At 45.0% G+C, this 22,020-nt stretch overlaps 1 protein-coding gene across 5 annotated transcripts in view; it reads right to left on the reverse strand.

Moving 5' to 3' along the window:
* The window catches only part of CPQ (carboxypeptidase Q), a 352,558-nt gene that overhangs the window by 329,568 nt on the left and 970 nt on the right, over positions 1–22,020 (reverse strand). For 2 of the 5 annotated variants that reach the window (XM_074985677.1, XM_074985676.1), the window contains exon 2: positions 16,400–16,454. The exons of the other annotated variants lie outside the window; for them this stretch is intronic. In XM_074985677.1, coding sequence (XP_074841778.1) covers positions 16,400–16,418 — 19 coding nt within the window. In that variant the 5' untranslated portion in view covers positions 16,419–16,454. The remainder of the gene's footprint in view (positions 1–16,399; positions 16,455–22,020) is intronic. 5 annotated transcript variants of the gene reach the window in all.

Here is a 22,020-nt window from a genome sequence, read left to right on the forward strand (position 1 = left end):
TCTTTGGCAGGATCATTATGTTTGTTGGTCATTTTTTAAAAACATTGTCACTGCATGATGGTTGGTTATTATGCATGTGCAGCTGTGCTTTAACAAATTGTAATACTGGCTTGTAGGGTGATGAAAGCACCCCACTGCCTTGTGGGTTATCCTGGGAAGGAGCAAGGCTAAGGGAGTAAACCCTGACAGAAAATCCAGAGGGGAGTCCTAAGGCAGTTCTGTGCCAACTTCTGGCATTGACCCGGCAACTCCTGCAGCTGAGCTGGTACCAGACGTGGAGGTTATCCTCTCCTTTGGACTATATCAGTAAAGCCGAGAGGAGGACACTGGCATCTGGGCAGCCCATGGACCCAAAAAAAAAATTGCCCAGGCTCACACCTGGAGAGGTACTCCAGCATTGTTTCACAGCGTTGAACCAACACGGGAGGTAACCGATACAGGTTATAAGCCCTTGCTCGACTGGTGTAGAGAACGAGTGCCAGGGGTTGCCTTCGACAGTGGGAGAGATAAGCGCATCTCACTGGACAGTCACCACCCACCTCAAGCTGGACAGCCACCAGCCAGTAGGGTACTGTCCCGCCACTGTTCATCTGCCTCACTGGCTGCGTGAGGCTTAAGGTTCCCAAACCTGATAAGGGACCGAAATTTGAGCACCAGGCAAACCAATAAGAAAATCAACAAGAAAAAGGAAACCATCAAAGTTCTAAGCTTGCTTGCTGGAATGTGCAGACCATGCTGACCGGTTTGACTGAAGATCTTCAGGACATCAGCGACACCCGAAAGACCGCTGTCATCAATGAGGAACTGAAGAGGTTCCAGGTTGACACTGCTGCTCTGCAAGAGAGGCGACTCACAGATTCAGGATCTCTAAAGGAAAAGGACCACACCTTTTTCTGGCAGGGTAAAGCCCACGAGGAACCCAGGGAGCATGGTGTTGGCTTTGCCATCAGAAACACCCTTCTACAAATGGTGGAATAAGTCATGGGAGGATCAGAAAGACTCCTTCAGGTCATACTTCAAACTTGCACCGGTCCTGTCCACCCAATCAGCGCTTACGCTCCAACCCTGTACACCACACCAGAAGTAAAAGACAAGTTCTATGATGTGCTTAGTGCTGCCATAGTGCAAATACCTGCTCGTGAACAACGGTACATTTTGGGTGACTTCAATGCAAGAGTTGGAGCCGATTGTGACTCATGGCCTTCCTGCTTAGGCCACTCCAGTGTGGGAAAAATTAATGAAAACAGACAGCGTCTTCTTGAACTTTGCACGTGCCACAATCTGCGCATCACAAAACACATTTTTCCAAACCAAGCCACGCCACAGCACAGTGTGTCATGGAGACACCCATGCTCGAAAAACTGGCATCAACTAGACATGGTCATCACTAGACATGATAACCTCAAAAACGTCCTTCTGACATGCAGCTATCATAGTGCCGACTGTGATACAGATCACTCACTAGTTTGCTCCAAACTCAAGGTGAAACCCAAGAAGCTGTACCACTCTAAACCAACTGGAAGGCCCCGCATTGATGCCAGAAAGACAGCAAACTCAGAGAGAGCCGAAAAGTTCAGAGAGATCCTCGAGGAGAACCTGCGCAGGAGCCCTGGGGGTGCCGATGTGACATCCAGATGGCAGTATCTGAGGGATACAATTTACAACATAGCCTTGTCGGTGTTTGGAAGAAGAGCTAGAAACACAAATGACTGGTTCGAAGCTAATTCCGATGAGATGATTGCAGCCATCGAAAAGAAGCGCGCTGCACTCTTGGAGCACAAATGCTCACCGAGCCAAAGTACCCTGCAAGCACTCAGAAAAACTCAGAAAAACAATACAGCAGATGGCCAGGCGCTGTGCCAACAACTACTGGCTCGAGCTATGCAGCAGCATCCAGACCAGTGCTGACTCTGGTAATCTCAGGGGAATGTACGAGGGCATCAAGAAGGCATTAGCACCCACCCAGAACAAGATGGCACCTCTGAAATTCAAATCTGGTGAAGTCATCACTGACAAAGCCAAACAGATGGAGCACTGGGCTGAGCACTACTCCGAGGTATACTCTTGCGAGAGCACTGTGGTCGACTCAGCCCTCGATGCCGTCGAACTCCTACCAGTAATGGACGAACTGGATCAGGAACCAACTGTGGATGAACTGAAGAAAGCCATCGACAGCATTGCAGTAGGAAAGGCCCCAGGCCAGGATGGTATACCACCAGAGGAAATCAAGTGTGCCACGGACACCCTCCTGGAACCCCTACATGAGCTACTGTGCCTGTGCTGGAGAGAGGGAGACGTTCCACAGGATATGCGGGACGCTAACACTGTAACCTTGTATAAGAACAAAGGAGACAGAAGCGACTGCAACAACTACCATGGAATCTCCCTCCTAAGCATCACTGGTAAACTGTTCACTCGCGTCATCCTCGGCAGACTCCAGGAGATTGCTGAGAGGGTGTATCCTGAATCACAGTGCGGATTCCGCACAGAGAGATCTACCGTCAACATGGTCTTCCCTCTGAGGCAGCTGCAGGAGAAATGCAGGGAGCAGAGGAAGCCACTCCATATTGCCTTCATCGACCTGACCAAGGCCTTTGACTTGGTCAGTAGCGATGGACTGTTCAAACTGCTCCACAAGATAGGCTGTCCGCCACAGTTACTCAAGATGATCCAGTCTTTCCACGAAGACATGAGAGGAGCCATCCAACATGACGGCACATTATCAGATGTTTTCAGCATCAGGAGCGGCGTCAAACAAGGATGCATCCTTGCTCCAAATTGTTCGCGATCTTCTTCGCACTCCTCTTGAAGCACGCCTTTGGATCTTCAACAGAGGGCATATTTTTGCAAACAAGATCTGATGGGAAACTATTTAATCTTGCAATGCTGAAAGCTAAGTCTAAGGTGCGGGAAGTCCTGATCAGAGATTTGCTGTTCGCAGATGATACTGCTGTAGTGTCACACACAGAAGACCAGCTTCAGAAACTGCTGGATCAGTTCTCCAAAGCATGCAAGGACTTCGGGCTTTCCATCCGCGTAAAGAAGACAAACGTACTTGGTCAGGACGTTGCTGAACGTCCATCAATCAGCACTGACAACTATTCGTTAGAGGTCGTCCACGAGTTTGTTTACCTCGGGTCCACCATTACTGACACACTGTCATTGGAGACTGAGCTAAATAGGAGAATCAGAAAAGCAGCCACAACTCTGTCCAGACTCAGCAAGAGCGTGTGGAATAACATCAAGTTGTACACCCACACCAAAATGCAAGTCTACGGAGCCTGCATCCTCAGCACCCTCCTTTACGGCAGCGAGTCTTGGACCCTGTACGCCCGCCAGGAAAAGAGGCTGAAAGTCTTCCACTTGCGCTGCCTCAGGCGCATCCTTGGAATATCATGGAAGGACAGAGTGACCAACACCGCTGTCCTTGAGCGAGATGGAATCCCAACCATGTACACCCTCCTCAGGCAGTGTCGGCCCTGCTGGCTTGGCCACGTACACAGGATGAATGATGGAAGGATCCCAAAAATGATGGCGAGCTAGCCTCTGGCAAAAGACATTCCGGACACCCCCAGCTGTGCTACAAAGATGTTTGCAAGAGGGACCTCAGGGAGGCAGACACCAAGCCTGACAGCTGGGAGGAGCTGGCAGACGATCGCAGCAGATGGAGGCAGGAACTACACAAGGGCCTTCAGAAGGGTGAGATGAGGATCAGACAGCTAGCAGAGGAGAAGCAAGCCCACAGAAAGCACAGTAAGGACCTGCCAGACACCCACTACACGTGCAACAGATGCAGCAAGGACTGTCGCTCGTGTGGGCCTTCACAGTCACAGTCAATGCTGCAAATGATGATCCCAAATGGAACTACGAAGGTTAAACCCATGGACCCCAAGTGGGGCATAGGTCATCCACAAGGCTCCTCCACCTGGTTCTATCTTCGGCAATGGCTTCAATTTGGCCCCATGAATATCCCAGTTCTTGTCCTTCCATGACTGTAGATCTCCTCCATGTTATTCGGGATCTTCCTCGGCTGCATTTCCCCTGAGGAGTCCATTTTAGGGCATGTTGAACAATGCTGGATGGGGATTTCCTCAAAGTATGTCCCATCCATCCCCATTTTCTCCTTTTTATTTGGATCCCTACTGGCTCTTGGCCTGTTCGTGTCCACAGATGTTCATTTGTGACTTTGTCTTGCCATCTTATTTGTAATATGTACCTCAGGCATCTATTCAAAAACGTCTGCAGTTTGTGTGTTGAGCACTTTGTGGTGCGCCATGATTCCCAGGCATACAGCAGGACGGACTTTACATTTGAATTGAAGATTCTCAGCTTTGTTTCAACAGAGATGTTGTGTGATCTCCATACTGGCCACAGAGTTTAAAATGCTGCTGTGGCTTTGCCAATCCTGGATTTGATGTCTAAGTCAGTACTACCATCTTTATTCACAACACTACCTAGATTAGTAAATTGTTCAACGTCTTCGAGGGTCTCTTCCCCTAAAGTGATGTTGTCTTGTTTAGTGTGGTTGACCCTCATAGTTCTAGTTTTACATCTACTGATTTTCAGGCCTGCCTTTGAGGCAGCGCTATCCAGTGCTGCAGCTTTGCTGTCCATATGCTCATGCTGATGTGCCAGGGGAGCAATGTCATCAGCAAAACCGATATCCTCTTATTGGCGAGAGAAGGTCCACTGAATACCTGTCTGGTGTCCGCTTGTTGTTTTTAGCATAATCCAATCCATAACTATGAGGAAAAGGAATGGTGACAGTAGACATCCCTGTCTCTCACCTGTTTGGACAGTGAAAGAGTCCGTCAGAGTGCCAATATGTACAACCTGGCAAGTGGAGGGTTTGTAATTGGCTCGAATGAGATTAATGATCTTCTGGAAAATGCCATGATACTGCACCAGTCTCCACAGTGTACTTCTGTCTACACTATCAAAGGCCTGTTCAAGGTCTATGAAAGTTATATACAGTGGGGAGTTCCATTCCAATGACTGTTCTGTGATGATCCTCAAGGTCGTTATCTGGTCTACACATGATCTCTCACTCCAAAAACCAGCTTGTTCATTCCTCAACAGCCTGTCAATCTCTGCTTTCATTCTCTCCAACAGGATCCTGTTAAAGACTTTCCCAGGAATAGACAGCAGAGTGATACCTCTCCAGTTTCTGCGTTCATTCAAACTTCCTTTCTTGGGTATTTTAATTATATGTCCACTTTTCCAGTCTCATGGTATTTCCTCAGTGTCCCATATTCTGCCAAAGAGTTCCTACAGCATGTCTGTGGAGGTTTCAAGGTCCACCTTCACTGCTTCTCAGGGAATGCAGTCTGGCCCTGGAGATTTTCCACTTTTCAGCAGAGAAATGGCCTTCCTTATCTCCTCCTCAGTTGGTCTGTCTGCATTTATTGGTAGTTGTATTGGAGCTGAGGGTAAGTCTTCTGTATCTATGGGTGCTGGGCGGTTTAAGAGATCCTCGAAATGTTCTTTCCATCGAGTAAGTTGTTCAGCTAGATTTGACAAGACTCTCCCATCCTTGTCTTTCAAGGGAAGATCTACTGTTCGTCTTGCACCTGCTAACTTCCTTGTGATATTACACAGTTCTTTTAGATTCTTCTGGTCTACGGCTTGCTCGGCTTGTTGTGCTAGTACTTCCATGAAGTTCTTTTCTACCCTCTTTATACTTTTCTTCACTTCCTTGTTAGCTTCTGCATACAATCGCAGCGCTTCTGCCTTGATAGCTCTGGTCTTGCTGCTGTTGACAACTGCCTTCTCGTCTTTTCTATCCTTTATCTTCCTTAGAGTCTCTGGTGACATCCATTCTTTGTGTTGTCTTATTCTTTTGCCCAGGATTTTCTCACAAGCTTCTTTCCATGCTGATTTAGAGCTTTCCCATACTTGCTCTACCGCTACATCTTCTGATCTTAGATCTCTAAGGACTGTTTAACAGCTCTAACTGGAATTTTGATTTTGTTATCTGATCTCTCAGGAGTTCTGTGTTATATCTTGGCCCTGGCCTGTTTACTTGCACGTGGTGCTTTTTCCGTTTCAGCCTGAGCTTTGCTAAGACAAGGTGGTGGTCGGATCCCACATCCGCCCCTCTTCTTGCGCATACATCTTGCATAGAACGTCTGAAGGTGCTGCTGATACAGATATGGTCAATTTGATTTTCCGTCCGGTGGTCTGGTGAAACCCATGTTGCTTTATGGATTCTTTTGTGTGGAAAGATACTCCCACCAATCACCAATCCGTTAAATATGCAGAAGTCACTGAAGAGGCTGCCATTTTCATTGGCTTTTCCTAACCCTTCTGTACCCATGTACCGCTCCTTCCCTGTGTTGTCACTTCCGATTTTGGCATTGAAGTCACCCATTAAAATCAATATATCTTTCTTACCTTTCTTGTTAATAATACTTTTGAGAGTCTCATAGAACCCTGAGTTAATATTTTCATCAGCATCATTTGTGGGGGCATAGCACTGTATAATCAGAATCTTGTTTATCTTGGTGTAAAACCTGGCTGTAATGATCCATGCTGACACTGCTGTCCACTCAATTAGGGATCCAATTGCATCCTTGGACAACAGCATACCTACTCCTTCCATGTGTGGCGCATCATCCTTCTCATGCCCTGAATAAATAAGGGTTTCATCTGTTGCTAGACACAGTTGTCCTGATTGCATCCATCTTGTTTCGCGCAGCCCCAAAACTGCCAGCTTGTATTGTCGCATTTCTGCTGCTATTTGTGCTGTCTTGCCAGCCTCATACATTGTTCTAACATTCCACGTTCCAATCTGAGTTGTAGTTCTGGGTGAGAGAAGGGTCACCTGCGATGCAGCCTCCTCTCGGCTTTCGCTGCCCTGCTTCATAATCATTCCAGCTGGATTTCCTGCTCTTCCCCAGACATGACAAGTTAAGGTTTTCCTTGTGGATGTTTCTGTAACAGTCTTCTTTTTACGGGCAGGGTTGTTAGCCCTACGCCAACACCATATCCTCGAGGAGAGGTTGGATCACTCTTTGTCTGGTCTCTACCCATTGACCTGTCTGACAAGGGAGACCCTACCAGGAGTGTAAAGCTCCAGCCAGCATAGCTCCGGGTCACTGAGACATACAAGCCCCCCAACCATGAGAAGGTGATGATCCATTTGAAGGGGACCTACGAAGGGTGCGATCCATAGTCTACATAGACTGAAGGATGCTATTTACTGCTACTAAGGGTGATGAAAGTAGTGAGTAACTAAATACTTTCAGAAATAGTAGATGAGTAAAAAGTACAGTATTTTCTAAAAAATATGTAAGTGAAAGTACAAGTTTCATGAAAAATAAATTACTTGAATAAAGTACAAATCCTGAAAAAATGTACTTGGGTAGCGTAATGAAGTATTTCTACTTAGTTACTTTACACATCTGGTACTGAGAGAGAAAACAAACTTATTCAACAAGTCCAACTGGATTTAGGATCTGCGGTTCTGCCGTTCAGGATTCTGTTACCAATGGTGTCCATGGTGACCAGACAGTCTTCTTACAATCAAAGTAGTGTTTATTTTAACAGTAAGTATGAAGCACAGGTGGCAAGTTATATGGGCTGCTGGTGTCCCAGCCCCATGAATACTCACAGCTCCATGCTCCAATACTCACAGCTCTGTGCTCCGCTCCAGCAAAGCTCAGAGACCCAGGTCTCTCCAAATTTGAAAGCTGCTTAAGGCCGAGTTGCAAAAGACCTGCCAAGGACCAGTGCCTGAGGCATCAGGCTCACAGCAGGTGATCCCTAGATTCTCTACCTGTGTGACAGGAGGGGAGGAGGATGTGACATGATTGGCAACTCCCCTCTCCCCGCTCTCTACCCCAGGAATGGCAAGTGGGGGTGTCCCTGTAGTGCTAGAGTATAGACCTTGCACCTTGATCAGATGCTTGCTGTCGGAGAGAGCTTCCTGGGTGAGCATCTTGCACAGGGTTAGCCTTTGGGAAAATGACACCCTGAGAAAATTTGCATTTTGGTGCCCCCATTGCCCCTGGTCCCTAACAGGCTCCCCATACTCCCTCTCCCCCAACCCCTGCACCTCCCTCCCTGCACTACACTCCCTTCGTCCCTAATGCCGGCAACCTCCCTCCTGTATCACAACCTATACACTCCTACCCCCTGCACCCCGCTCCTCTTCCCCAGCCCCTGCACTGGGTTCTCTGCACTCCAATGCCTTGCACCGCCCACAACCATGTGGGGGAAATGACCCATCTGGATGTACAAAGCAGCTGGCATTGCTGCTCACTCCTACACTGGAGTCTTGCTCCTTCACCTCCAGCAGCCCGGGAGGTGCACAAGGAAAGGGATAAAGCTATTATTACTTCAGCACAGCCAGCTGGGGTTGCGACCCTGAGTTTGGAGAGCCCAGGTATCGTGTCGTGGGAAGATGGGGAGAAGGACTGTTTTCAATCCATGTTTATGTTATTTTAGAAAATATAAATTGACTGACAGGATGTGTGTCGGGGGAAGGCCATGGAATTACCTGGAGTATTACCAAGGATTACATAAACCTGCCACTCCTGGTATCAAGTATTTAGAGAAAGGGATTTTAAAACAGTCTGCATTCACATCTATTTTACCCACAGGCTAACCCTCCTTTTGGATAATCTAACCAGGCCACACTTCTTCAGACCCTCTACCTAGAGTACCCTGTATGTCCATCTGATGCTCCCAAACCACACCCTCCACAAGCTGCGTGTTTCTTTTTACACTGCCACAGTTCTTTTATACTTCTGGTACCTTATAGACTAACAGATATTTTGGAGCATAAGCTTTCGTGGGCATCTGCCAAAGGGGGCCTTTGCCCATGAATGCTTATGCTCCAAAAGGTCTGTTAGTCTATAAGGTGCCATGTGACTTCTTGTTGTTTTTGAAGATACAGACTAACATGGCTACCCATCTGATACTTTTAAACTTCTGGTTCGGCCTTTGCCTCTCAGGTCACTCAGTTCTGTAAACTGGCTGAAGCTAAGAGATAGGCTCTTCAAGGCCAACAAGTCATTATCTCTTAATTACTCTGAAGCATTTGTGGGGGATGGAGAGGAGGGTGACTTATTTTTAGACCTTGCTTCCTTTCTGATTTGCTTTTCCTGACAGCATCCTACTAAACCATACCAACATTCACTGAAAAACACATCCCAACAACCAGGTCAAGGTACTATACTTAAAAATTATTATGGAAGAGCTACACTTCTAGCCCAGCTATCCTGCTTTTCCCTGCAATTCCCTGCCTCGTTCATTACACACCTTCCGACTCCAGCAACAAATGGGGCAGGAGTCCTACAGACAGAGTTTCCTTCACTACTTCATCCCCAGAGCACCATCTGTGCAGAGAAGAAAGGAGTAGTCCTGTGGAAAGATAGTCTTTTGTTACATGAAACCACCACCTGCTACCATCATAAGAAAGGGGGCAAATTAATGTTGCACAGCCAGCCTGACACAGAGTGCTGAGCTACAGCTCTATGGAGATATAATTATGAAATTCTACAGTCTGAGCTAAAGAGCCAGGTTCTGTAGCCTGAAGCTAAAGCAGACCCACTTTCACTGCCAAACAGGGGGATGAGTTAAACATACTGACCCCTGGCTTGCATACTTTCCCTGAACATAGGAAGTTCATCCCAAGTGTCTGAGATCCAGAACAGTTCCAATCATAGACATGCCCCTACCCACACACTTTTATGTGATTGCCTCCATCGTGGCTGGCACCAGAGATTAAAACTAGGACCACCAAAGTCAAAAGCAAGAGAACAGTTTCAGAAATTGTGGGACATATAGCATGCTGACCTGGAGATTAGTGCTGTACATAAGGGCACTTGACCAGACCAAAAATAACTGGTCAACTGAGCAGTCATAATACTTAACTAATATTTTCAAATGCTAAAAAAAGGATGAAATATTTCAAAGCTCTATTTTTTTAGACTGGTAAGAGACGTAACAAATACGAGTGAGATTTTATGGTCTCCAACAGGCTTAGTCTAGATAGATATTTATGCCTAATTACAAAAGCAAGTTACTTTACTGAGTTATGTTAACTCTAATAAATGTGAAAGAAATCAAATGAAGCTAAGAAACCAAGAAAGAATCACCCAGTGATGAAGTCATAAAGGTGGGCCATTGGGGTGATCTTGCTGAACTATTTAACAATATTTGACGAGGATCAATTTATAAGCTGTCGTTTGCAAAGTCTATACTGCAGAATCACAGACCAGTAAAAAGAGTCACTTTTTTTTAAAAATGGGAAAATAGAAAAATTAAACTGCTTCCCACACAGTTCTCCTTATTTATTAAGTGGTTCCTAATTCTTGTATTGAAGAAAGTGGGGATGGCTGGGCCACACTCTCAGAAAACCATCATCCAGCATAGTCCGTCAAGGACTCAAATGGAACTCGCAAGCAAAATGCAAAAGAGGAAGACAATGTGGAGAAGATCTGCTGATACTGAAGGACAACAACTGGGGTAGTCCTGGAGTCAGATAGAAGTTTTGTCCTGAGACAGAATGAAGTGTAGGAGGCTTGTAGATTATGCTCCACCCAGGCCGTGTCTACACTAGCCAAAAACTTTGAAATTGCCATGCAAACGGCCATTTCGAAGTTTACTAATGAAGCACTGAAATACATATTCAGTGCCTCATTAGCATGTGGGCAGCCGCGGCGCTTCGAAATTGATGCGGCTTGCCACCTCGCAGCTTGTCCAGACGGGGCTCCTTTTCGAAAGGACCCCAGCTACTTCGAAGTCCCCTTATTCCTATCTGCTCATAGGAATAAGGGGACTTCGAAGTAGCCGGGGTCCTTTCGAAAAGGAGCCCCGTCTGAGCGAGCCACATCAATTTTGAAGAGCTGCGGCCGCCCGCATGCTAATGAGGCACTGAATATGTATTTCAGTGCTTCATTAGTAAACTTCGAAATGGCCATTTACATGGCCATTTTGAAGTTTTTGGCTAGTGTAGATGTAGCCCCAGAGTATAAGGGTTTAAATCAAGTAAAAACAACAAGAAGTCCTGTGGCCCCTTATAGACTAACAGATATTTTGGAGCACAAGCTTTCATGGGCAAAGACAAAGTGGGTCTTTGCCCACAAAAGCTTATGCTCCAAGATAGCTGTTAGTTTATAAGGGGCTACAGGACTTCTTGTTTTTTGCAGATACAGACTAACACGGTTACCCCTCTGGTACAAAGTCAAGTACGTCAATTCTTGTATTCATCTCCTGATTTAATCTCAGGATCAGTAAAAGAGGATTCACTTGGCATGTTTGTTTTTAATCTGCCTTAAATAAAGTTTGCCATATGATCCAGAATAAAAAATATATATGGGATTGATCAACTTAAGCGATATGATACTCCTTAAATGCAAAAGCTTAAACTTTACACTAAGCAGTGAGACTGGAAGCATAAATACTTTCTACAAATCATTAGAGTGTGAACAACATTAGGAAAAAAAACTCTGCATTTTCAAAACTTGTCAGAGAGTTGCCAGATGAGAGAAGTATGCAGACTCTCTCACTTGAGAACACAAAGTTAACCAATCACTTCTATGTACCAGTCCTCATTTGATACCATTATACGTGCTGAAACACTGACAAAAACAGATCTGCCTAGAGCAATAGAGGAAGAATGGCAGGTAAAAGTCAAATAAGATTTCTGCCCTTTGGAGGAAAAAATTATTTCCCTCAGTGCCAAGAACTTCCACTGAATGTATTTTAACTTATCTGAATAAGTGTTGTGATTATTACAGACAGACTCAAACAGACAAAATTGACAAATCTAAGGCTTAAACCTCCAGATGCATGTCTTTCCCAAAACCAACCCCTATATGTGAAATATGCCCCAAAACAGTTCTGTAAGTAACACTTCTTCTTGCTTTCATGCCTTTCCTATGGCTTGTTCCATAATGCCCACAAAAGTGAACCAACCAAACAAATCATTAAAATCAAAATCTCTTATTCTTTCCTTTAGTCTTTTTAGGGCATTTCATAGTCACCATTTCCATTAATATGCAAGCTCTTTGAGACATACATTCTTTTCGTTTCATGTCTTGTACAGCCCTGATCACTTTAGTTGCAATTACCAACACACTTTTCCCATAGAGATGTCTTAGGATCATATTAAGACTTCACTAAAATATTAGGTTAATCTTGAAGAAAACAGTAGCTTCTAGTTCTTTTTCCTTCCAAACTAATTGAGAATTCTCTGCCTCTTGAACTCAACAAAACATCCTACTGCAGTGTAAATGGAAACAAGACTTTGTTCCATATGAGATAGGAATCAATCATAAAGCAACATGGGTACAATTGGAGACCTACAATTCAGGACAATCAGAAAGTACTTATAATCACGGTTAGGATTTGGTTTGATGTGTGCATCAAATTCTATTGTCAGAATAGTAGTTTAAAAAAAAATCAAGACATCATGTACACTGCCACCTTTAAGAGCCAACTCAGCTCCCAATGCAGTAAATAAGAGTGGTTATTGATTTAAAAGAGTTAACTAAATGTGTGAGTCAAGGTCTCAAGGGAGCCTGATTCTTCTTCTGAAGTCTACTGTGAGGTAAATAAAGCTTCATAACAGCCTTACCAAAACTGCCTGAATCACTGATATTAATTAAAATCCATTTCTCCCGTATCTGTGCATAGACAACAGCTCTCTCAGACACTACCAAAACACAAAATATAAGACATGTGAGGATACCTAAATAAATAGATATTGATCCTAAGTGTGGGGAAAAAAATGATCCAAAGCAATTTCTTCCCCTTTTCCTGCTAGTGATCTAGTGATCCAGCAGGAAATTCTTCACCATTAAACTTGAGAATAGATCTGGCACCACAACAAAGCGTAACTGCAACAGAAAATAAAAACATAAACCAGTTTAAAACAATAGAAGTGTGTGATCACGCCATTCTCCAGATGCTTAGCTTTGAAGGCAGAGCTGCCATGAGCAGCGGAACAGAAGTTAGGGTAGCAGTGCTGCAACCAGTGTCTAATTTTTCCTTTCAAGATTGCAGTGACTCAGGGTTTTCACTTTCAGAGTTGCAGTGATTTTTAACACCTGCAGAACTGTCGGCAAAAGATACGCAAATTGCACAATGCAATTGTGTATCTTTTGCTGACAGTTCTGTCGGGAGAAGCTATTCTGACATTTAACACCTCCACATGGGGCCAAATGTCAGAAACCCCACCCCTCACCCCCACCCCAAAGATATCCCTTCTTCCTCATGGAACGATGTGTATTGGGATGTCGACAGAATGCTGGATGCACACTCTGTTGCCAAAACTTCTGTCAACAGAAGCCTGCAACCTAGACATAGCCTGAGAAAGTTAAGTCTCCTGCTCACACCAACATGTCAGGGTAAAGGACCTTCAGCTAATGTAAATTATCATACAGGTTGAACCTCTCTAAATTGTCAATCTATGATCCAGCAACATCCATTATCCAGCATGATTTCAGTTAGCCAAATGGACACTTATCATAAGTTTGCCCAAGCTTCCTGGGGTCCCATAAAGTTTCTTTAGCGCCACCAGTCCTGGCTCTCAGAGTTCTGTGCTGTTATTTAACTCACTAAGCAGTGGAAGCATTGGTAACATTGCTGGTCAATACTGACCTCCCATCATTCGGCACCAGTCAGGTGTCAAGGGTGCCATACTAGATAGGTTCAACCTATAGCTCAGTCGCAGGCAATCTGCAGTTTGTGATCCACACCTGGTAAGCCACTGGTGGGCCGCCAGACAGGTTGTTTACCTTACATCCGCAGTTATGCCCACCGACAACTCCGACTGGCTACAGTTCAATGATTCTGGCCAATGGGAGCTGTGCACAGCAGCGGCCAGCAAGTTCCTACAGCCTGAACCACCTCCCAAAAGCTCTCATTGGCCAGAATGGCAAACAGCAGCCAACAGGAGCTGCAGGTAGCTATACCTGTGGAAGCAAGGTAAACAACCTGTCCGGTGCCTCACCGATAGATCATCCTGATAAGCTGCATGTGGCTCGTAGGCTGCAAGTTGCCCACTCCCGGCATAGCTCTTTTGAAATCTCGGCAGCCATCAATTATGACTTAAACAAATTTCCTCCTATGTATTCTTTGTTACTGTCTTATCTTCCCCCATCTCAAGATATGGTCTACCCTCTAAAATATTTAAGACATGTTTGAGGCAGATTTTTTATTATTGTTTCCTTTACAAGACACAGGGTTACAATCCCTGACCTTTTAGGAAAGGCAATTTAGCAGTTAAAAAAAATCATAATATTAGTACACACAGAAAACTCTTTAGATAGTTTAAAGTACACTCATCCCTCCTTAAAACGAGTACTTTACTTATGAGTACTCACTAAGACAAGGGACGCACATACCCATCTACGATCACTAGATGAGTGAACTTCCCCAGCTAATATGAGCCAGCCGTGGGGTCCCTGGCTGGTGGGGGGGAGCACGCAGGGAGACCCTCTCCCTCCCTTCCCTCAGACATGCAGCTATCTGACAGCCCTGCAACTGGGGGAAGAGAGGAAGAAGGCTCTTAGCCTGGTTCCCTCCCCTGTGCTGGCAGGAACACGAAACTGATTAGCCATGAGCTGATCAGTTTCCCGGTGCCCCGAGCCATAGGGAGACTGGAACCAGCCCGCCTCTGGTTCCCAGCTCCTGGCGCTCTGGGAGCCAGGAAACTGACCAGCCCTGGTGGTTCCTGGCTCCCTTCCCCTTGCAGGAAAATTCAAGTTATGCAGGAGTTGCAGGAACAACCCCTGGATAATTTGAGAGTTTACTGTATTAGTCCCCCGACCCGCCCAGCAGACCTCACTCTCGGTGAAGTTTTAACCCCCCAACCCACCCCAAGGTCCCAAACTGCCCGCAGCCTTAACCTCCCCCCAGCAGCCCCAAACCACCCCTAGCCTTAGAGCCCCCCCAACTTCCCCCAGTCTTAGACCACCCCCCAGCATCCCTAAACCATCCCAGCCTTAAACACTCCTCCGCCTCCCACAGCCTCTTCACCAGGGCTGCTAGGCTGCATGGCTCTCCCAGCCCACCTGCTCCCAGCAGGTAACAGTCATTAAAACCAATTAACTCAACTGTTAAGCTCTCAACACCTAGGCATAAGGTAATTGCTATCTCTAGTGATAAAGAGAGCTGCTGTCTTCAGCACCTCTCTCTATTGATAGATATCTACCTGAGGCAGCAGTATTAAGAAACTGCAAATGGCTTCTTTAACAGCCACATACAGCTGGGAACTGCCCAGCTGACGACCTTTAGCAAATCTAATGGGACCCATGTTTGGGTCTTGACTCATAGGTTGGGAATCCTGGCTCTACATACGTACACTAATTTCTATTTCTGGTGCCACACTATTCAAACACATCAGAAAAGTACCTTAACTTAGCTGGGTTATGCCACGTTACAAGCACTTGGAGCAAATTGGAGACTTTTACCTGTATTTTAATGGGAATTTAATGTCGCTCTTATTGAGTTTTCACCTACGAGCAGAAATTTGGGAATCAGTTGTACTCATATAGCGAGGGTTGAGTGTATAGGTAAATTAAACTCTTACATTTATGCTCTGGAACTTTTTGATAAAATAAGTATAATCTTTAAGAAAAGTTGACTGATTTTTTTCACCATTTTTTAAAAACTATCTAACACTCATCTGGTCCATGTGGGGAAGAAAGTGGTGGCAGGCAACATGAATGACATTTACAGAAGACTGTCTGTATAATTTGAAAGAAACTTTTAATCTGAATACATTTATTAAGAGATTGTATTGAATCACAGCCTCCTTCAGCAGTGAAGAGTTTCTGTGTGTTTTTCCCTCTTATATCCAATGTGGACAATAAATCTGTTTAAAGAATTTGTTCCAAGTATGTGTGATAATCTTGTTTGTACAAATACCTACACATGGACATGCAAGGACAAGAGCAAAGATTCCTGGCAACCAAAGCACAAAATCAAGTTATGCATGTCAAGGACTGGCCTAGGAATTATTTTGGAGAAGTTATATGGCTTGTATTATACAGTTCACACTAGATGATCATCATTAGGGCCTTACTAAACTTATGGCTATGCAAAACACGTCACAGACCACAAAATCTGATCTCTCTCCCCTCTCATAAGCAGGACAAAACATTCCACAGACCAGGACAAACAGCTCAGAGCACCACCAACCCCAACAGAAGGAGCATGCAAAACCCTGCAGCTATATTTTCACTGCTACAGTGATCAATACCCCCAACAACATATTTATCAGGATACATGGTTCTTACACATGCTTATCACAACATGTGGTGTACTTCACCCAGTGCATCAAATGCCCCAACAGTTTAGTGGCTGAAACTAGAAAATGAACTCAGAAAAATATGAAACAAAAAACACACTGCCATCCCTGGTGACCATGTTTCACAAAAGTTACCTGATCTCTTAGATCTCATTCTCAAAGGAAAGCTGCACACCCTCAAAAGACAAGCCTGGAAACAAATTAAAAAATGAGCTGAACATTAAAAGCAATATACTTAACAGAGGCATTATGGCTCATTCCAACAACTTGTAACATACACTGTTGACTCCTAACCCTTAATTGTCCACTTCCTTTTAAGTGGTCTCTTACAGCAGCTGTAAAACCCTAATACTTATTAGCTGTGTCTACACGTGCACGCTACTTCGAAGTAGCGGCACTAACTTCGAAACAGCGCCCATCGCGGCTACACGCGTCGGGCGCTATTTCGAAGTTAACTTCGACGTTAGGCGGCGAGACGTCGAAGTCGCTAACCTCATGAGGGGTTCGGAATAGCGCCCTACTTCGACGTTCAACGTCGAAGTAGGGACAGGGTAGACGATCCGCGTCCCACAACTTCGAAATTGTGGGGTCCTCCAAGGCAGCCATCAGCTGGGGGGTTGAGAGACGCTGTCTCTCCAGCCCGTGCGGGGCTCTATGGTCACCGTGTGCAGCAGCCCTTAGCCCAGGGCTTCTGGCTGCTGCTGCTGCAGCGGGGGATTCATGCTGCATGCACAGGGTCTGCAACTCGTTGTCGGCTCTGTGTATCTTGTGCTGTTTAGTGCAAGTGTGTCTGGGAGGGGCCCTTTAAGGGAGCGGCTGGCTGTTGAGTCCGCCCTGTGACCCTGTCTGCAGCTGTGCCTGGCACCCTTATTTCGATGTGTGCTACTGTGGCATGTAGACGTTCCCTCGCTGCGCCTATTTCGATGTGGTGCTGCGCAACGTCGATGTTGAACATCGACGTTGCCAGCCCTGGAGGACGTGTAGACGTTATTCATCGAAATAGCCTATTTCGATGTCGCCACATCGAAATAGGCTACTTCGATGTAGGCTTCACGTGTAGACGTAGCCATAATGTTACACCAGTGTTTCTCAACCAAGGGCACAAGTACCCTTGGGGGTATACCCATGTGTCATGAATGAGTGCAGGGAAGGGGTTAATCTTCCTGAGGTAACCTGAATTCCAGGTGAACCAATGAGAGTGAAGTAATTCTATTTAAACTGAGACCACCACCAGTTCCTGGTGCCTTTGTCTCTGCCAACAGCAGAAAGACAGAGAGGAAAATGTCTCCCAGGTGTTTGGAAAGAAAAATCAGAAATATCCTGACCATTGATGTGTTCAGGTTTCTGGTAATTTTAAATTTGGATGGACTGTTGGCTTGCCTGACATTCAATACTTGTTTTTAAATGCTAACATTTTAATGGGGACCACTGCATATGCTGGGAAAAAAATTTAAAATTAAGTTTTGAAAACCTCCCTGCTTCACATTTAAAAGTAAGGCCTAACTTTGAAAAGCCAACTAAAGCTTCTACATTCCAACTGTTGGGCGTTCAAGCTGAGACACCTTAATGGGGGCCTCGTTTTAAAAAATCATGAGCACGGGCCCGCCACAGGAAGGGAATAAAACAAACAAACAAGTCAGCTTTAAACTTGGACACCCAAAAAATCACTAGTCAGTTTTGAAAGTGTATGGTATTTTTTTTTAAATGACATAGAACATTTTCCCCTTCTAACAACAAAACAAATGTCAGTATTCCCCCTCCCACCCTTCATTCTGTTAACTTTAGGAAGTTTTCCTTCATCAGGAAATTAGGATTTAGAACATCACAGACTAGTTAGTTAAGACTTCATCACATCCATTAGAGAGGAAATTTAACCCACTTCAGGTAAGCATAAGAAACATTTCTATTAAATTTCACATTTTTAGACTCCTCCATGTGCATAGAAACAAATGTCACAAATTGTTGAAACATGGCATGTGACAGACAAGAATGCCTTTTTGTCAAGGCCACACAGTGCCTTCCATTATCCATTACATATGAAGATTCTAATCGCTTGCTAAGTTTTATAAGTGAGAGATTTTTTTCCCCTGCAGCTGCCACTCCTTTAGTGTGCTGTCATCCACCTCCTTCAGCCTCTCACAGTTGGAGGGGAAGGCATAAATGACCAAACCAAGCTTTCAACTCTCACACAAAGAAAGTAAAAGTTTTACTCGTCTCTGGAGCAGAAATGAACAAATGAATCCCCAGTGCATTTATAAATAGTAACAGAGAGGAAGCCGTGCTAGTCTATACACTATCAAAACAAAAAGCAGTCAAGTAGCACTTTAAAGACTAGCAAAATAGTTTATTAGGTGAGCTTTTGTGGGACAGACCCACTTCTTCAGACCATAGCCAGTCGAGAACAGACTCAATATTTAAGGCACAGAGAACCAAAAACAGTAAGCAAGGAGGACAAATCAGAAAAAGATAATCAAGGTGAGCAAATCAGAGAGTGGAGGGGTGGGGGGGAAGGTCAAGAATTAGATTAAGCCAAGTATGCAGATGAGCCCCTATAGTGACTCGGAAAGTTCCCGTCCCGGTTTAAACCACGTGTTAATGTGCTGAATTTGAATATAAAAGCCAGCTTGGCTGTTTCTCTTTGAAGAGCGGTGCAAAAGTTCTTTTTCAGTAACACACATACCTTTAGGTCATTGACAGAATGCCCCATTCCATTAAAATGTTGACTAACTGATTTGTGGATCTGGAGCGTTTTGATGTCTGTTTTATGCCCATTAACCTTTTGTCTAAGGCTATGTCTACACTAGCCAAAAACTTCGAAATGGGCATGCAAATGGCCATTTTGAAGTTTACTAATGAAGCGCTGAAATACATATTCAGCGCCTCATTAGCATGCGGGCGGCCGCAGCACTTCGAAATTGATGCGGCTCGTCCACATGGGGCTCCTTTTCGAAAGGACCCCGCCTACTTCGAAGTGCCCGTTTCCCATCTGCTCATAGGAATAAAGGGACTTCAAAGTAGGCGGGGTCCTTTCAAAAAGGAGCCCCATCTGGATGAGCTGCGCAGCTGCGAGCCGCATCAATTTCGAAGTGCCGCGGCTGCCTGCATGCTAATGAGGCACTGAATATGTATTTCAGCGCTTCATTAGTAAACTTCAGAATGGCCATTTGCATGGCCATTTCGAAGTTTTTGGCTAGTGTAGGCACAGCCTAAGGGAGTTAGAAGTCTGTCCAATATACAAAACATCTGGGCATTGTTGGCACATGATGGCATATATGAGGTTAGTAGAGGAGCATGAGAAAGTGCCCGTGATTCTGTGAGTAACCTGGTTAGGTCTAGTGATGGTATTTCCAGAGAAGATATGTGGACAAAGCCGGCAGCGGGCTTTGTTGCAAGGAAAGGTTCCAGGACTGGTATTTCTACATAACTAAATCCATTGTTTACAGTCAAGCTCTTAGATACAATCGCATTTGCTCTGATCCAACTGACAGAGACCAAAAACTACAAGATCTTTACCAAATATTCAAAAACCTGAATTACCCACCAGGAGAACTAAAAAAACAAATCGACAGGACCAAACGAATACCCAGAGACCAGCTACTCCAAGATCAGCCCAAAAAAGCCAAGAACAGAACATCACTGGTCATCACCTACAGCCCCCAACCCAGACCACTGCAACGAATTATTAAAGACCTACAACCTATCCTTAATCAGGATGCCACACTCCAGAAGGCCCTGGGTGACATGCCTGTTCTCTCCTACAGACAACCTCCCAACCTTATGAGGATCCGCACTAACAGCCACAGTCTATACCCCAGGTATAGTCACTTTCTTTACTGATTGTTTGAATTTTATTAAGGAATGCAACATGTGCTAAATCATACTATAAACCAAAAGAGTGGAATTTGTGTGTGCCTTAATGGCAGATACCACCCAGCTACAGTCACTGTTAAGTTGGATTTTCCCTGCCCACATTTGCAATCTGTATTTGTTTGTCTTTTATGTTAATAGTTTGAATGCCAAATAACTAGGTGACCTAATCCAAAGAGTTAGCATGAATTTGCAAACTTCTACTGGCCAAGGCCTGAATATGTCTGTATTTGACACAATCCTCACCTATAAACTGTATGCAACTGGGGGGAGGGAGGGGGACAAAATTCTTATTGAAGAAGAATTTTCACTCTGCTTTGGAAAGAGAAACTGCTGAACCCTCTTTCATATTCAAATTCAACACATTAACATGTGGTTTGAACCAGGATGCAAATTTTCTGGGACACTATAGAGGCTCTTTGGCATACTTGGCTTAATCTAATTCGTGACTCTTCCTGCCCCCCGCTCTCTAATTTGCTCACCTTGATAATTTTTTTCTGATTTGTCAACCTTGATTACTGTTTTTGGTTCTCTGCACCTTAAATATTGAGTCTGTTCCGGTATGGCTAGGGTCTGAAGAAGTGGGTCTGTCCCACGAAAGCTCACCTAATAAACTATTTTGCTAGTCTTTAAAGTGCTACCTGACTGCTTTTTTGTTTTGATAGTACATAGACTAGCACGGCTCCCTCTCTTTTACAATTCCTGTTAAAGTTAACAGTACTTCCAAGAAACTGAAGATCCCTGGGAACCCACTGGATTAAAATTAAATTTAAAATATTAAAAGAAAAAAAACATTGGTTGCATTTCAGAGTTTTGTCCTTTGCCCTTTTTAAAAGTTTATGAATGGGCTTTTTTTGAGACTATCTCTGCTTTTCAAAACACACAATCACTGGTCTCCTTGAAGCACAAATAATATGGGCACCGTAATATACCTTCTTAGAATAATGTTGGTCACTATCACACACAGGTTTTGAATCATTCTGTGTTGCACATTTATATCCAAGAGCTGCACCTTAGCTTTCCACTTTGCTGATGTACAGTCCTCTCTTCTTCACAATTCTATACATGTCCGGCTTGTGCACACATCTCCAAAAGGAAATCTTTCAGCATGGCAGCAGGCCCCTTAAGTGAAATGGAGTAAAGCATTCCTGCACCCGGCATGAGCAGGGCATGGCTCTCCAGGAGTTAGAAATGGGAGACAACCCAAAGATAAGAATCAGAGGGGTAGCGGAGTCAGTCTGTATTTCAAAAAGAACAAGAAGTCCTGTGGCACCTTGTAGACTAACAGATATTTTGGAGCATAAGCTTTTGTGGGCAAAGATCCACTGTGTCAGATGCATAGTTTATAAGGTGCCACAGGACTTCTTGTTGCTTTTGAAGGTAAGAGGAGTTCAAAACCCACAGAAGGAGCTGGAGCAGGAGCACAAACCAAACTCCTTTGAAAGAGAGAATGGAAAGAACTCCCTGCCTTGTGAAGAGGGGACCCAGATCAGGTCACTTACAAGAGTGCAGTCAGCCTGGGTATCCTCCAAACCTTCCCGGGCAGAGAGCAGTAGCAGAAGATGCTTGCTGGCTCTCCAGCCAGACAGCTGAAGCTGGACAGCCAGAGAAGGCTACAGGGGAGGGACTGTTAGAGCCAAGAGCTGGACCCAGCTGGGGCAGGAGAGAGAACAAAGTGAGACCCATTCCAGGTACAGTGCCTGGGGGGCACCCTGAGAGACGCCGGACCTGTGCTGAGCAAGGCCCTACTGGGCCTGCTACGACCGGAAAGACTGGATCGTACACGGCTGGGGCTGCCCGAGGAAGATCTAACCCAAGCCACAAACAGCCACTGAGGTGCAACAGGCACCAGCTGCTCGCAGACACTGGGGGCCTGGTACCACGTTCCC

The sequence above is a fragment of the Carettochelys insculpta genome, chromosome 2 (assembly GCF_033958435.1).
Source record: "Carettochelys insculpta isolate YL-2023 chromosome 2, ASM3395843v1, whole genome shotgun sequence".
In the NCBI taxonomy this organism is placed as follows: domain Eukaryota; kingdom Metazoa; phylum Chordata; order Testudines; family Carettochelyidae; genus Carettochelys; species Carettochelys insculpta.